Source organism: Centropristis striata, chromosome 4 (assembly GCF_030273125.1).
Source record: "Centropristis striata isolate RG_2023a ecotype Rhode Island chromosome 4, C.striata_1.0, whole genome shotgun sequence".
NCBI classification, from domain to species: Eukaryota; Metazoa; Chordata; class Actinopteri; order Perciformes; family Serranidae; genus Centropristis; species Centropristis striata.
In genome coordinates this window covers 5,647,987-5,665,063 of record NC_081520.1, presented here as the reverse complement: position 1 = coordinate 5,665,063, position 17,077 = coordinate 5,647,987, and the positions used below count along the sequence as shown (strand labels likewise).

Sequence of the window (17,077 nt, the reverse complement as noted above, 5' to 3'; positions counted from 1 at the left end):
TGTATATATATATGTATATATATATATATATGTATATATATATGTATGTATGTATGTATGTATGTATATATTTATGTATATATATATGTGTGTGTGTATATATATGTATATATATATATGTATATATATATGTGTGTATATATATATGTATATATATGTATTTATATATGTGTATATATATGTATGTATGTACGTATATACATATATATATATATATATATATATATATATATATATATATATATATGTATTTATTTTTTTATTTCTTCTTCATTATTGGTTTCTTATTTTTGCAGGAGTTTTATCCATGCTTGTTCTGTCAAAGCACTTTGTGGACACTGTTTTTAAAGGTGCTATATAAATAAAGGTATTATTATTATTATTATTATTATTATTATTATTACATCTGACATCTAAAGAGTAACAGCGACTCCACGGACACAGTGTAACAGTAAATGTCAGATTGTTAAATCATTAAAGTGTGCCTTTGGGGTTTTTAATCACTGTGTCCTGTTTTACGAGCATGTCCCAGTTTTGTTTATTCCCATGCACATGCACGAGGACACACGAGCACTAGCACGTGAGTGATGAGATACAAATTACTGACAATGGTTTCCCAAGGAAATATTGAAGCTTTAAGAAAGCTTTGAACATGTTTCCATGTTTGAACATGGGTGTGAGACTTAATGCAGCATGTCATAGTCATTTTTTTCTGGCTACAGCTTTGGCCACTTCACCCTGACTGATTATTCCCTCTATTATTTTTGCATCATGCTTGTTAAAGCTACCTTTTATTAATATTTTTACACTGACAATGGATCAAATGATGATGTAAAATGTGAAAGAAGTCACTAGTTGTGACAGACAAATATTTTTTTCTAGGTTTGCAGGTCTTCTCAGGTTTTACCTACAACATACAACATTGTAACAATGGAGCTTTATAGCATTTTTCAGCTCATTGTTTCAGTTTTATTTCCATCAACTTTTAGTTTGGATAATTGTACTAATCTTTATAATTTTGGCGGGAAAGTAAAGTAAATTTCGCACTTGTACACTGCAAAAAAGGTGTGTCTAAAAACAAGATAAACACACTAAATCTGAGGGAAATGATCTTACTGCATGGACAGATAATTTCACTTGACAAGATTTATTAAATTAAGATTGTTAAATCTAGAAATAAGCATGTTGAACACTTAAAATAAGAAATTAACTCTTAAAACAAGATAAATTATCTTACACTTCTAAATCTAAAAAGTAAAGTTTTTATTTTTACCTTGGTAAGAAACAAATAATTGTCAGTGCACTCTGCTCGGGCCAGTTCATCTCTGCTTGCAGCTTTAATTTATTATTTATTTACTTATTTTAAAAATGAATTTCTTATTTTAAGCGTACAACATGCTTATTTCTTTATTTAATAAACTAATTTAAGAAATCCCTCTGATTTAGTGTTTTTATCTTGTTTTTAGACACCCCTTTTTTGCAGTGTATTATTCAGGCGGCAAGAAAATACCCTCAGGATCAATGCATGTGTTGTTCCCTGTCTGATGGATGTGTAGACAACTGGATGTAAACCAACCTGGTCTCACAGGAATCCGTGAAATAGCCACGGATTTCCTTAACTCAAAATCCGTGGAATAGCCACGGAATCACTCAAATTTCCGTGAAACTGACACGGATTTCGCTACAATGCAAGTGAGTGACAGTCATATCCTGTGGCTATTCCAACATACAAAGTGATTATGTACATTCACTGAGTGAATATTTAGAAAATAAAACAGATATTTCTCGCTAGAAATGTGATCAAAATCCATTTTTATGCAGAAACTAAGTCGAAATATTGATTTTTTCACTAAAAATGAGAGAACTGTCCGCCATGTTTTTTTTTCTGACCGCTGGAACCTTGAAAGTCACGTGACTTGGAACAAACCAATAGGAAAAAATATCCATGGAATAGCCATATAGCCAGGGATATGACTGTAATTAACTTGCATTGTAGCGAAATCCGTGTCAGTCTCACGGAAATTTGAGTGATTCCGTGGCTATTCCACGGATTTTGAGTTGAGCGAATCCGTGGCTATTTCACGGATTCCTGTGAGACCAGGTTCATGTAAACATGTTCGGCATACAAACTCTTACATTGTGTTGTTCTTCTGCCAACTAATGACCAAAAATGAATGCTTCTTACCATTTGTTATCTTACAAATCTAAATTGTAACCATATTGGGACAAAGCATGAAGGTTATTCCTCCATGTCTTGTGGATGGGAGATTACACCTTCCATTACACATAGTTGTGCCTTCATTTTGAAGATGTATGCTCCATTTGATACCATAGAATCTGAATAAATTCCTGCAGCCTGAATTCAGTTGTGTGTCACAGGAGAACAGATCATGTTTTAAAGATATTTCGAGGCTGTAATCTGTTCACGCTCAGCTCAGGCATGCATTGTTTCCATTTCCTTTTAGGGGTAAATATCTCACTTGTGAAGAATTTCTGGTTTGCGTGCACGTTTGTGCTCCATCACCTCATTCTGTCTAACATTCACACACAAAGAGCAGTGTCACTTAATAACTGCTCTGTTTTTCTTTCACTCTGACATCCCTCTTGTCGGCTCCTCTCCTCCCGCTCTGCAGCGATGAGACGTACGTGATTGGCTTCGTGGTGCCCAATCAGAAGCATTTTCTGGCTCTGGCCGACCAGTACGGTATCCGCGGCCCATACGAGGAGCTGTGCAACAGTAAGGTCATGGAGGAGCTGGTCCTTAAAGTCATCACTGAGGCTGCTCTACCAGGTGAGAAGAGGGTCAAAGAAGAACATGTTGGAACATGTCAACATGGTCTCACAGAAATCCGTGAAATAGCCACGGATTTCGCTTAACACAAAATCCGTGGAATAGCCACGGAATCGCTCAAATTTCCGTGAAACTGACACGGATTTCGCTACAATGCAAGTTAATGACAGTCATATTTTTCTGGCGAGATCTTCACCACAAAGTGATTATGTACATTCACTGAGTGAATATTTAGGAAATAAAACATATATTTCTCGCTAGAAATGTGATCAAAATCCATTTTTATGCAGAAACAAAGTCAAAATATTAATTTTTTCACTAAAAATGAGAGAACTGTCCGCCATGTTTTTTGTTCTGACCGCCGGAACCTTGAAAGTCACCTGACTTGGAACAAACCAATAGCCACGGGATATGACTGCCTTTAACTTGCATTGTAGCAAAATCCGTGTCAGTTTCATGGAAATTTGAGCGATTCCGTGGCTATTCCACGGATTTTGAGTTAAGCGAAATCCGTGGCTATTTCACGGATTTCTGTGAGACCAGGTTGAACATGTTAGGGTTATTGTTTAGGGTTAATAATTCCTCTTCCTTTGTTTTAGACCACCTAGAGCGCTTTGAGATTCCTCGCAAGATCTGTCTGAGCCCGGACCCGTGGACTCCTGAGACCGGATTAGTGACTGACGCGTTCAAGCTCAAGCGCAAGGAGCTGAAAACACGTTACCAGGACGACATAGAGAGAATGTATGGCGGGAAATAAGGACAAGGAGCAGCACAGCATTGTTCTTTCTCAAACCACAGACCAACACTGAACACTCTCACTCCCCTCTCACTTCTTTATATCTTTCCCCTTCAAAATAAGAGCCAACCATGTGAATCTGTGGTAAATCTTAACAGGATAGGGTGGTACCAGTTCCCTCATGGACGCAACTTTTACTTGAATTTGTAACTAAAAAAGAAAACACAAAAGATCCCTGTCCACTGCTGCCTTTTCCCTTTCCCTGCCCAGGTGTATGACCTCTTTGTGGGGATCTTTATTGTTCCAGATGTGAGTTATGAAACAGATGGTGCGTTCGCTGATGTTGTCTGTTGAACTCTCTGAGTGCCACAGCAGAAGCTCCGGTAAGGCGAACAGGTTTGTTGCCTCGTTGCTTTGTGCTCACCCATGAGACGCCAGATTGGTTACATATGATGTCTGAATCTTTCCTTGAGTTCATTTTCGATCTTCCTTTTAACTTAAAAGTTTCACATTCCGTCTTCCTGCAGGTCAGGAGACGGTTAAGTCTTTTGTTTCTTCACATGTTTTCAGTTCTGTCAATAGTTTATTTTGTCTCCCACCCACAGTCGGGCTTTGACTCCCACGGCCGTGGGACGTCTCTCCCATCAGCACATTTTGATACCAAAAGCACAAAGTTATCTGAGGGCAAATGAGGCAACAGGTTGATACAAATCTTGTGGTCGTATCCGGTCTAAGAGTTTTAACGTTTTTTATCCTTAATATTACAATATGGATCACTGGAATGCAAGTGAGGGGAAAAAATTAAAAGTGGGGAAAAAAAAGTTTCTTCACAACAATTTCTAAAAAAAAAAAAAAACTGTAGAAAGACAGGTGGAAAAAAGGTTTTGTCAGTTTTTCTTTTGTTTCTTTGTTTGCGTTTGTTTTGTCAGGATCAATTTGCTATCTGTTTGTTATTGTAATACTCATTTCAGCCACAAGATGCTGAAGTGCACCACTACCTCATGATCTAAATAGGACTCAAAGCATTTATGTTTTCTTCGAGGGCTTTTAATATCTCTGTGCGCTCTATACGCAAGTTAAATTGTGTGTTGGCAAGTTCTGTAACATTACTGTCATGTCTTTCTTTTGGCCTAGAAATGTATTTTAATCTGCAAATCTGCTGTTAGCGTTAACTTAACTGACATTAGACATTAGCCCGCTAGCTTGAAAATGAAAAACATGTTTGCAGCGACTCAATTCAGATATTTCCAATGTGGTGCACACATTTTGACAGGGTAGTGTTGGTTCTAATTGCGTAGCCATTAAATGCTCACTTACTGCCATGAACATTACGGCATGTTCACAGACTGATAAATGAAGCCGATAACAGCTTCTATGTGACTGCTGTATAGGGGTACTTGCCTTTTTCACCAGTTTGAAATAAGTTAATGGTCCCCGCACATCTTTGGTTGTGGACTGTATAGCCAACATTACTTTTTACTAGGGCCGGGACTCGATTAAAAAAATGTATCTAATTAATTAGAGGCTTTGTAATTAATTAATCGGAATTAATCGCATATAAATATTTGACCTGAGAACAGTGAGAAGTCATTTTTTTCACATGGATTTTTAGTATACCATTGAATAACGACTGAATACATAAGCTTAAGCAACAAAAATATTGATTATTTTTGTTCAAGTCCAACAGACCAGTGCTATTTTTGCCATTAAGTGCAGCAATAGCATATTTAGAAATATAGTACATTTCAGAAGTTCAGGTAGCCTATAGGTAGGTAGACCTTCTGTAAACTATAATACTTTGGTTTTTTAAGTAAAACACAATCCACGCTAGCTACCACACTAGCCGCTAGCTGCTATATGTTTAGCATTGAGGTGATACTTGAGGCTGGATGTGCTGTGGTGATATGTGAATTCCTTGTTGCATAGCAACACAACCATGCTCTTATCGACGCTTCCATCCGTTGGTTTTTAGTAACTAAATGTCCCATCATCCACGGGGCCAACCAAAGGTCTCATCAGCTTCTTCCTTCATGTTCACTGTGGTTTGTTGTTGTCTGAACTCATCAACGCTAGTTGGTGCTCCAGTATAATCGGTCTGCCTGAAACTCATCCAGTGAGAAACGTTCCGCGGTGCAAAAATAAGTGCGATTAAAATGCGTCAATTTTTTTAATGCGTTTATTTTTGTGTAATTAATTAATCTTAATTAACGCGTTGAAGTCCCGGCCCTACTTTTTACAGAAGCGTTACCTCCCATTACTTTTTTTTTAACCGCGCAGATTAAAAAAGGTTACTTAGAAAAATAATGCAAAAGAATAAAAAAAAAGTTTTTAGCCTTAACTTTTTTCTTACCCTTCCTGTTTCACAAAGATAGAAAAAATTGAAGGAACTAAAAGGATTATGCTGGCACAACTTTTTTTTTCACCTGTTTTAAGGAGAGACAAAAAGACTTTCTAAAAAAAAAAGATCACCAGAGTTTTTTTTCCTCTCTGGCCTCTCTGGGCTTCCGTATAAACGCCATTGCCCTTTTTTAGGAAAATGACAAAAATTGCACCTAATAGTTTTATTTAAAAAGAAAAGAAACAAAGATTCACTGTTGTTTAGTCTAATGTATTTTCCTACAGTTACAGAGTATACTTTTTTATGTGCTTTACAGACCACAGTGTGCTCAAAAATGCACATTTACTTTCTTGTATTACGGATGGAATGTGTAATCAGTGTCACTTTTGATAGATCACAGTGCAATGTGAAAATATATCATTTCTGTCCAAATACAGCAGATGATTACAGATAGGTTCTAAAATAAACTTTTCTCATAGTGCATGGGTGGGTTGAAAAATGTGCACATTTTGACAAGTGCGACTTTTGTGTATGTGTCCGACATTTATTCTGCTGGACCGTCATCACCAGCTAAAAGTTGCATATTTCTGTCGTCTGCACGAGTATGACTAAGTGTGTGACTCATCGAGTCTGTACACGGCACAAACATGCTCCCAGCATCCCTCACAATGTGACACCTGTTGCATTCGCTTGTTATTCTGAGTCAAGGCTTTCTGATTCCTAAATGATTTTCCATTTCATGTTTCTCTTGAAGTGTAAATGTGTAAAACGTGGAGCTGTGATCAGCAGATGAAGCACCTTGATTTTTAACTTAAGCTATATTTTACCTGTTTTGGAGCTCCACTCTCTCTGTATCCAGAGTCTGCCTTGTAACATAAGTGCATCCAACTATTTATTTGTAATTTGCCTTTCGAAAAATACCCAAATGAAGTAAATAAAGATTGTGTTTGGTCTACATGCAGGAGTGTTTTTTACTGATTTAGAGAAATATATTTAAAGACTAGTTCGTAAAATTGAAAGCAATAGACATGGTTTTTCTTTTGTATTCAGTATTTCAGCCTCATTTGGTGTGAAATTGATGCCTGTGTGACTAAAGGACAGACATGATGACATTTATTTATGTCTGTACAGCTGAAACAAAGGAACTGAGTGAACTCAGCCTTCACTGATTCAATAACAGTAATGAGTGATCGGAGCCTAATCCAATTCAACCATTAATGCTCAGTATGTATTATGATATGGAGACTTACATTCCCAGACTGTTTCTGAGCTGTCTGATGAAAAGGGAGGAGTTCACTCAGATCAAATCAGTCATGTGGAGATCACGTTTTTTCCTGTTTCAGATCCCTGGAACTCATTAGCAGTTATACTCAGGATTTTCCCTCTACACTAATCAGATTGTGTCAAAATTAAACTGTTTTGGAAATTGCTGATGCTGGACTTCACAGACAAATGAAAAAGGAGACTCCAGATGGAACCTGGTCTCACAGGAATCCGTGAAATAGCCAAGGATTCGCTTAACTCACTCAAACTTCCGTGAAACTGACACGGATTTCGCTACAATGCAAATTAATATTTTTTCCTATTGGTTTGTTCCAAGTCACGTGACTTTTAAGGTCCCGGCGGTCAGAACAAAAAACATGGCGGACGGTTCTCTCATTTTTAGTGAAAAAAATCAATATTTTGACTTAGTTTCTGCATAAAAATGGATTTTGATCACATTTCTAGCGAGAAATATATGTTTTATTTACTAAAAATATTCACTCAGTAAATGTACATAATCACTTTGTATGTTGGAATAGCCACGGGATATGACTGTCATTAACTTGCATTGTAGCAAAATCTGTGTCAATTTCACGGAAATTTGAGTGATTCCGTGGCTATTCCACGGATTTTGAGTTAAGCGAATCTGTGGCTATTTCACGGATTCCTGTGAGACCAGGTTGCCAGATGTTTTAGGTTGGAGGTTGCTTTTATAAAATGACTTGAGAGGAGAAGAGACATTTACAATCAGCTTTGTACATTACAGTGCCAAAGCAAGTTCTGCCAGACCTTCACTCAGTTATGGTATATATGTATTAACATTTTGCTAATGTTAGAGGTCAGGTTCATCATAATATTACAAAATATGGCTCCTAAGCCTATGTGCACTTTGGATTAGTAACTAAATATGAAAGAAGCGCCTTTCTGTCTGTGCAGAGCAAAAAAGAGACAGATTGACCTTTGAGGCTAACTGCCTTATTAGACAATAACACATAAATTGGAGGGAAGGTCCCCATAAAAGAGGTCTAAGGTCTCTACAGTGCAACTTTTTCTAATATTACGTTAAAATTAAACTAGCACTGTTGATTTCCCTTTTAAGATTGCCATTTTATTCCATATTTTACTGTCTTTTTTCCAGCAAAAGAAACTCTGTTCTGCCATATAATTGACAAGAAAATACTTCATAAATGCTGCATGAATTAAGATTTTACCATTAAATATTACAGTATATTTGTGTTAGAGATATGGTGTTTAGTACATTTAACAGTGAGAAATGGTATTTTTACAAAAAATAAATGCAAGAATGATGGCTTGTATATATATTACAGTATATTTTTGCTACAAACACAGTGCCAGTGTATTTTACAGTGGAGTAATGTATTTTAAAAAATGTTTTAAAAAAAACACGGTTTTGGCTGATATATACATTAACAGTGTTTCATTGCTTCTGAAACTGAATTTACCCATTTATCGTTTTACGGTCTTTTACTGTCATGGTTTAGCAGCTTTCCACCGTAAAATCTACAGACATTTTTTACAGTGTAAAACAAGAAATAGAAATAAAATGCCAAAAAAAAAACAACTGAACCACCAGAAAACAAATGAAAAGCCAAAACCAAACAAAAGGCCTGAGCACCTACTACATGATGCTGCTGCTGCTGCAGCTGGAAGTGAGAGAGTAAGGAGAGGTCACAGCCCCCTCTTTATAACCTCCCTGCAATCATCCTCACTGATAACACCTGAGGGAAAAGCACAGAACACCACATGAATGACAGCTAGACAACAAGAGCGAGGGGGGGAGCACGTAACATCAAGTCAGTGTCCAAATAGGGCAGAGGTCACTCTGAGTGCCTGTGTCAAGAAGATAAAGACATTTCTTTAACCCTTTGAAGCACAACATGGGTCTAAAGTGACCCGACTAAGTTTTCATATTCTATATCTTTGCAAAAAATTAATTTCATCATTCAGTATTGCAGGTTTTCCTCAAATAACTTGTTTTTGATCATCATACATTCTAATTTTTAGTTTTCATGTCTTACTTTTTGAATAAAACCCCGTTTTTTAACCCTACGCTTCTAATGCACAAGGTAATTTTTGACCCATGTTGTGCATTAGAAGGTGTTTACAAGTTACCAATTCAAAACCTGACAAAGAAGACACAAATAGTAACTATCCTATTTTGTTAAATTGTTTTTTCCAGTGGAAATCATTCTTTGGTGGCTCTAATAACTCTCAAATGTTAAAATATGTGATTTTCCAATGTAATCTGGTGGTTCTAACAACTCTTTTAAAGTTAAACCTTAAAAATAAGACAAACATAGTTACAAATATACTCAAATTGATAATTTAGTGTATCACTTTTTGTATCACTATGCTTCTAATGCACAAGGTCACTTTTAACCCATGTGTGTAAACTTGATGTAATAATACAGAAAATATTTTTCTTCATAAAATATGAAAGGAAAAATGGATATAAAGATTTGTTTTAATAAAAAAAAGATATTCAAACACACAGCCAGCATGAAATAACATGGGAAATGAATGTGCGTAATTTTTGACCCATGTTGTGTATTAGAAGGTGTTTATATGTTGTGCATCAAAGGGTTAACCCTATCCAGTATTTAACAACAAAAAGCAAACATAAAGGTGCTGTAAGCAACTGTGGGCCAGGATTGTCTCAAAGGAAGTGATTCACGTGCACTAAAAGGCACTAACATGCACTCACCAAGGTTATTATAGTTAACGAAAACGAACAAAATAACAAAAGCTAGAATTGAAAAAACATTTTCGTTAACTGAAATAAAAAACGTTTTTAAAAAACCATAACTAACTGAAACTATATTGTTTGGTTAAAAACTAAAACAAACTAAAATTGAAATTAAAATGTCCTTCGTTTTCGCCTTGTCAACTTTTTTCATACAGGACGCATTGGTGAATATGTTTATTGTTTATTATTATGTTACACGACTATGTGAGTCGATCGCCTTCAGAAAGTTCAGCACTTCACCCGGAGCTGCAAGAGTTAATCACCTTATTGGGGCTAAGATGGATAAGGTAAGGAAAATAAAGACATCTTTTTTTACCTTTTTGATTCTCGCACCCAACAAATACCCTTTTACAAAAAAACTAATAAAAACTAAACTAAAACTAAGCATTCTCCAAAAAAATGAAAACAGATAAAAACTAGCAAACTCTCTCTTAAAACTAACTGAATTTGAAAACAAAAATTCACAACGAAATTAAAACTAAAACTAATAAAAAATCCAAAACTATTATAACCTTGGCACTCAAATGCATGTAAGGCCAGTCCACATACCAAAACAAACAGAGAAGCTTGGATTGCAACACTATATTCAATACTTTACATTGCAAATATTGTTTTACTTCTATATTAATGCTTTGAATGTCATATACGCCACCTTCAATGAAAACATTACAATTTTACGCAGCAGAACTGTGTTTTTATGCCTTTTCCTACCCCATTAATTAAATTTCTCCCTGATTTTGGGGGTTTGTTGTAGCTGCTCAGTGAAGTTCAGCCCTACGTTGATGTGTCAATATTTATAATGCAATAATATAATATACACCGTCGCCGTTGAAGTTGGAATAATAACAATTTTTTCAGACACAATTCTCAGTTAATTGTGGTTTCATTTCCATTGTGATATGTTTGGAAGAAATTGATTAATAACGTTTTAAAAAGATTTACACTTTATCTATCAAGATTAAATCACATTGTCACAATCATTTCATAGGAAGAGATAAAAAAAAACATTTCATGCCAACTTTATGGGCAACCGTGTATATCAGTTTATAGGGAATGGACACTTTTAATACTTTAAAGTACATCCTGTTAATAAGACTTCTGTACATTCACATGAGAAGGATTTTGAATGCAGACTTTACTTACAACACTGCAAAAACCAACTGACAAAAAATGAGAAATAAATAACTAGAATTTAGCAAATTATCTGCCAGTGCAGTAAGTAAATGTTTCTTTGTAAGAATTCTTTAAGTAAGTAAAAATATCTCAACACTGGAAAAACCAATGATGTCTTAAAATAAATCCAAAAATACTTATTTTGAGCAATTGTGGCTTGAAAAGCCCAACTGTAGTAACATTAAAATAAGCCCGCAATACTTGAAACGAGCACATTTTTTTCTCATTTCAGTATCTGTGGGTAGATACTGGTGGCACAAAATGCTTTTGAAATAGCATTTAAACTACATGCAACTAAAACTCTCAATTGGAACCAATATTTTAGGTTAAAAAAAACTCACCATATTCAACAGTTGAATAGATTGAAAAGCATGAAAAGGCTCACAATGTCAATCCAAAAAAAAATATTTACACAAGACTGAAATCCCTGTGAAGAGGGTTATTCACTCATTTTTGTTACAAAATGACACATATTCTTAAAATAAGCACATTAAGCTATGGTCAGTAGGTAAATTATACTCAAAACAAGGTAATTAAGATACTTTTGCTAGATATAAGAAGAAAATATTTGGTAAGCTCAATGCTTTTTTTCAGTGAATGCAGTATTGTTGAATTGATAGTTTCAATTAAGTATGATAAAGGTCCCTTCAGACTTATTGTAAATCAGTAATCTGTCAGTATGAATGTTCTCATGGATTCATGCACAGCAAAATTGGGAGTGTTAATTCAACTCACAGAGTGTTAAATTTAACACTTTTTCTGAGTTTATATAGTTCTCATGGATCCTGAGTTAAAATTACACTTTGAAAAGTGTTAATATTTTAACTCTTTAATAGTGTTAAATATAAATATTTGACACCCTTGGTGTTGTTTTATGACACCACATAAGTGCACTTTTAACTCCAAATTGTGTTATTCCTTTTCACTTTGAGTGTTAATTTTTATCATACATCTTGTTATTTTGACAGAGTGTAATTTCAACACTAAAATCGTGTTATTCCCTTTCACTGTGAGTGTTCATTTTTACAATACATTGTGTGACTTTGACACACAAAGTTTTTTTTAACCCTAAAATCATGTTATTTCCTTTCACTAATGTGATAATTAACATTCATTGTTTTGTTTTACGATACATTAAAAGTGCATTCTGTCTTTAACCGAACATACAAGTCACAAAATCTGACAAAAAAAACTCCAAAGGAAGTGAATCTAACTCAGGTGTCAGGTGTTAACATATAACTCGCTTGATTGACAACACTGGCAGAGCTTTTTGATCACTACAAGTGTTAAAACAACTCCAAAATAGACACTCACCAACTCAAAATTATTAACACTGAAAAAACAACACTACATATTTTGCTGTGTGGTGTGTCTCTGTCTGAGTTAAATAATTGTTTCTGATTGTTGTCAGTCTGTCGTTTCCTCCATGTTGTTCTTGAATGTGTTGTATGATTTTATTCATAGGCTTTGGGTTCAGGATAGGATACTGAAGATTGCTGTGTGATGAGATGAGGAGAGTCAGATTTTTTTTGTGCAGCAGCTTGATGGAAAATAAGGAGAGCGGTCCAATGTGGCATTTGTGGATGTGACCATGCATCCTTTTATACTCTAGTGTGAGTGTGTGACTCTAGGATTATTTCAAAACATTACTCCTTCAATGTTTTTTTCCATCACATCCCCCTGGGTCCCTTTCTGTTGGACTCTCAGTACCTTGGACGTCTAATATACTCATGGGCATTCGATGATTTCATTAGAATTCCCAAAGGCATGAGTAAAAAAGATACACAGTTTTTTCTTCTTCTTTTTTTTTTAACGTGGGGTCCCTTCAGGGCTTCCATAGCCACAGGACTCATCTTACAGTCAGTCCCAGCCACGTGACTCATGACACTCCAGGGTCTCTGTATAAATATCTTCATCCAGTTAGAAGTTCTGCCAAACTTCCAAAGAGCTGCAAGAAGATACAAGAGGTTCACATGAGACTCAGCTCTTCGGTTTGGTAAGTAAACAGTTTGGGATTTTGTTATTGTTTATATATTGTTTGTTTATTTTTATATAAACCCAATTATCTGCTGACTTTTGGTACCTTTTTTTTTTTTTTTAAACAACTGGAAAGTGTTTACTTTTACACAAAATGTAGAGAAATGCCAAATGAAAAGATTTTTCAACAATGTTTTTTGAGTGAATGAGAGGTTATTTAAGTATCCAAAGTAGTTGCATTTAAAAAAAAAACCTGTATGCACAGAATGTAACAATTCAAAATTTCCTTGGAAAGTGAAATATTGATTACTCCTTTTATTTGTGCATTATATGTGCTATCCATTAGGGTTAAGGAATAGTAAGTTAACTTTTTTGCTCTACCCAAACCTGTGATCAAATGTCATCATTAGTTACAAATGAAGAGGTTTTATCCATATCGTCCTAGTTTTTAGTTCTTCAAATGTTTATCTATAGTTTTTAATCACTTTGCAATTACTTGCACAGCAAAATCTCTCTCATTGGAAACCTATCCTTGTGCGTAAAGCGTGCGTAAAGCGTGCGTAAAGGTGGAAAAAAACAGCGTATTTATGGGTGTACTTCTGTATCTTTTTCAGCACATATTCTTGGTCATCAGCGTCAGCCGCACTGAAGAAATGGAGCACCTGGAAAACTCCACAGCACCTCCCAAACGCCTCTTCCTGCACACACAGAGCACCGCGCACTCCCATGCGGAAAAAAGCGATGGAAACGCGTTCCCTTACATATTAATAATCATGTGTTTCTACGCAATCTTCCTCTCTGGTATAATGCTGGGATACTTCCGCTCCAAGAGGCGGGAGAAAAGGAGGATCAACGTCTTCACGCGCCTCGTGCACGAGGAGGAGCAGCGGGAGTGGGGCGCGCTGCCCAAGAAACACAGCCTCACCTTCCCCTCAGCTGTGTCGGAGCTGCGCTCGGTGCAGGTGTCTCTGCCTTTCTGCGGCAACCACGGCAACCACTTCGGACCCCTCCACTACGACGGCGTGCTGCCATCCCCGCTGGCGTGCGCGCTGTGCACGGAGCAGAGTAGCATCAGTTCCCTGTGCTCCTCCGCGGACACGCGCTTCGCCATAGAGGAGGAGTCGGACAGCGGCACGGCGGAGGGATCACAGGAGAACGTGAAGGGGGCGAACAGCGGAGATGATTTAGGCTGAACTCCACCCAGGGGGAAAAAAAACTTTGTGTACCTGTCACAGCCGAGAAGAGGAGAAACATCACCTGGAGAGAAAAGCAGGAGTTTCTCAGAGGCCCAAACAGTTCAGCCAGCAGCCATAAAAACTCCCCAAAGCAACATCACCCATGATATGATATCCATATAAGGGCTGGAGTCAAACAAGACTGTGTGGCCAATATTATTAAACCTTATTGAGCCAGAATACTGTTTTATTTGATAGTTTTGAACTGACACACATTTCTGAGACACAAATTCACACTTACACATTTCACACACACTCAGTAGTAACAGGAAACCACACACACACACACACACACACCACAAAACTTTACTTAATTAAGTTATCATTTTAAATGACAAGATAGTCATGGTGAAAGTGAACATATGATGATAATGGACATTTTTATGTTATATGTTGGCCCAACTTATAGAGAGTGAAGTAAACATTCAGTTCAATGCTATATTTACACCTGTACGGGCAGTTGATCATCAGCTCAACACCCAGGTCAGCACACTTCAATAGCTTAAAGCTGGAATCACTAATGAATACATTAATAGATAAATATTTCCCCATATGTATTTGAGAAAATGCACACAAGAAACAGAGCTGTACAAAAGAACAAGGTATATATATATATATATAGATATGAAAGACAACACTTTTTGCTATTATACTATTGTTTCATTGTATAATTTGACTTTGGCTCATGTGGTGGCGACCCCTCCCTCCAGCTGATGACTCACCCTGCAGCGGACTGAGAGAGCGACTGGCTGTTTTTCTGGCTGTTTTGACTGAACTTGACTCGCTCTCGCCATCATGGTCTTGAGTATTGAAACGTACCTGGAACCCACTTGAAAGATTGTTGAAACTAAAATGTGTCTGTTGTAGCTTCATGATCGACACTGTTCATACACAGTCAGCAATGTAGTTTACTTGATGCAAGCGATGCACTGTAACATACTGTTTGTATTTTTCACTTTGTGAGGCTTCATTTCAGAGTCTCTGTTGTGTTTCAGAAAAAAATAAATGTTTATGAATTAATATGGGCCTTCTTCTTCTTTCTTTTTGTACTCTGATGTTTCACCAGTGGAGGGCACTCTTAGAGCTTTCTGTTTTCACAGATGAAAGAGGGATGAAGCAGGGGGAAAAGTAACTCTATTATTATCACGTTATTTTTAGAGATTGCCTACATTAGATCATTACAATAATGCAGATAATAACTGAGTCAGTATCATCAAAGCACCGTCTTTTTATCTCAAACCCTCATTTCAATCAGGAGAGAGTTTATTATATCAGATAACATGATATTCTCATAGGAGAATACTGGATCATTATAACAGACAATATGCAATGACTGTAAAACGTGATATGTGATCATTTATATCAGACAACATGAGATATTTTGCACTTAATAGAAAGTCTTTGGTGCTCAGACTCTACAGGGAGATTTGTAAGTGAGTGGTATCTGCCTGACGTCCAATCTTAGAGACTGAACTTTCCCTAGAGCTTCACTTTAACATGTCCCTTACCTTCTATTTCTGACACGGAGACACCACAGACTGTGTCCCAATTGTGTTTCTATGCTTAAAACAGACAATGCAACAACTCAGGAAGCTTGAAACCAAAAGATATCGAATTATTTTGTAGGTGTGGAGGTTTATGGTCATGCAAAAGGCCCCCGAAGACATCATGGAGTCCATTTAAAACCCCATCAGACTGTATTAGTACACATTGAATGCTATAGTAGACTTTCACTGGGGCTTTTCTCTCCTCTTATAATGAACACTTTCCTTGCCTAGAAGATAAAAACACAGGGAACGATGCCAGGATTCAGCTTCAGGTTTTCCGCTCCTCTAAGCCGTCGCTCTTTTGTGTGTTCCCTCTGCTGCGTCACTGAGCCCTGCCCCTCTCTCTCTCTCACACACACACACACACACACACACACACACACATCCACGCACAAACACAGGCTATCAGCAGCACTGCAGGCTCTCAGTCCCACAACTCACTGCAATGACAGCTCACCACACCAGCAACAATTATGGCCGCAGGGAATATGTGATGACGTACATGTATTGACTGTGTAATAGGCCCAAAGGACTTTGTTTATGGGTTTTCACTTCAAAAATCATTCTTGTTATTTAACTTACCTCAGTGGGAACCACACTTCACATTTTTAAAGATGAGTTTTTGAGAGCAATTAGCCTCTCAGCCTCTCTTAGGACTTACTGTGTAGTGGTCAACCAATATGGGTTTTTGAACAGAGTGGACTATATATAAAGCAGATATCGTGCTTTTTTTTTGCATCTGATAGAATACAACTCTTTTTAATAATAACTAATGAGATATCTCACACTGAACACAGACTTTTGGTTTCACACAAACACATGGCTTCTGGGTCAAACTTTGGTGTTTGTTTGACACATTCACCGGCCCTACCTGGAATTATGCACTCTTTATACCACATGTGCTCTAAGGCCCTGTTTAGACTGGATTTTAAAATGTGGATTACAAGTGGACAGATGAGACACATTGTCGTTTACACCTGTGTGTATCATGTGTTTCTAAGGGTCTCCAGCTGACCACTTGTGTTAAGATTTCATTATCACCTACATCACTTCTGCTAGAAGGTGTACAACTTGAGTACTTGACTTAACCCTTTGATGCACAACATATAAACACCTTCTAATACACAACATAAAAAATAAAAAATAAAAATAGTAATAGCTTTCATTGTAGAAAGAAAATTCACATTGTGAAAATGTTCTAGAAACATAAATGGCACACTGAAAGCTCCTATGATGCACTTTCAACTGGC

General features: G+C 36.6%; 2 protein-coding genes across 2 annotated transcripts in view; both read left to right on the top strand.

Moving 5' to 3' along the window:
* Window positions 1–6,693, top strand: part of acsl3a (acyl-CoA synthetase long chain family member 3a) — a 66,201-nt gene extending 59,508 nt beyond the window's left edge. The window contains exons 14-15 of the mRNA XM_059330703.1: window positions 2,634–2,791; window positions 3,391–6,693. Coding sequence (XP_059186686.1) covers window positions 2,634–2,791; window positions 3,391–3,548 — 316 coding nt within the window. The 3' untranslated portion in view covers window positions 3,549–6,693. The remainder of the gene's footprint in view (window positions 1–2,633; window positions 2,792–3,390) is intronic.
* Window positions 6,694–13,016: 6,323 nt separating this feature from the next.
* Window positions 13,017–15,300, top strand: kcne4 (potassium voltage-gated channel, Isk-related family, member 4). The gene is made up of 2 exons (XM_059331547.1): window positions 13,017–13,064; window positions 13,660–15,300. Exon 2 carries the CDS (start codon window positions 13,699–13,701, stop codon window positions 14,236–14,238), a length of 540 nt encoding a protein of 179 aa, XP_059187530.1. The 5' UTR covers window positions 13,017–13,064; window positions 13,660–13,698; the 3' UTR covers window positions 14,239–15,300.
* Window positions 15,301–17,077: the final 1,777 nt, after the last annotated feature.

Bases quoted from the DNA above. Each gene is read 5' to 3' on its own strand.
- kcne4 (XM_059331547.1), top strand. From the start codon at position 13,699: ATGGAGCACCTGGAAAACTCCACAGCACCTCCCAAACGCCTCTTCCTG.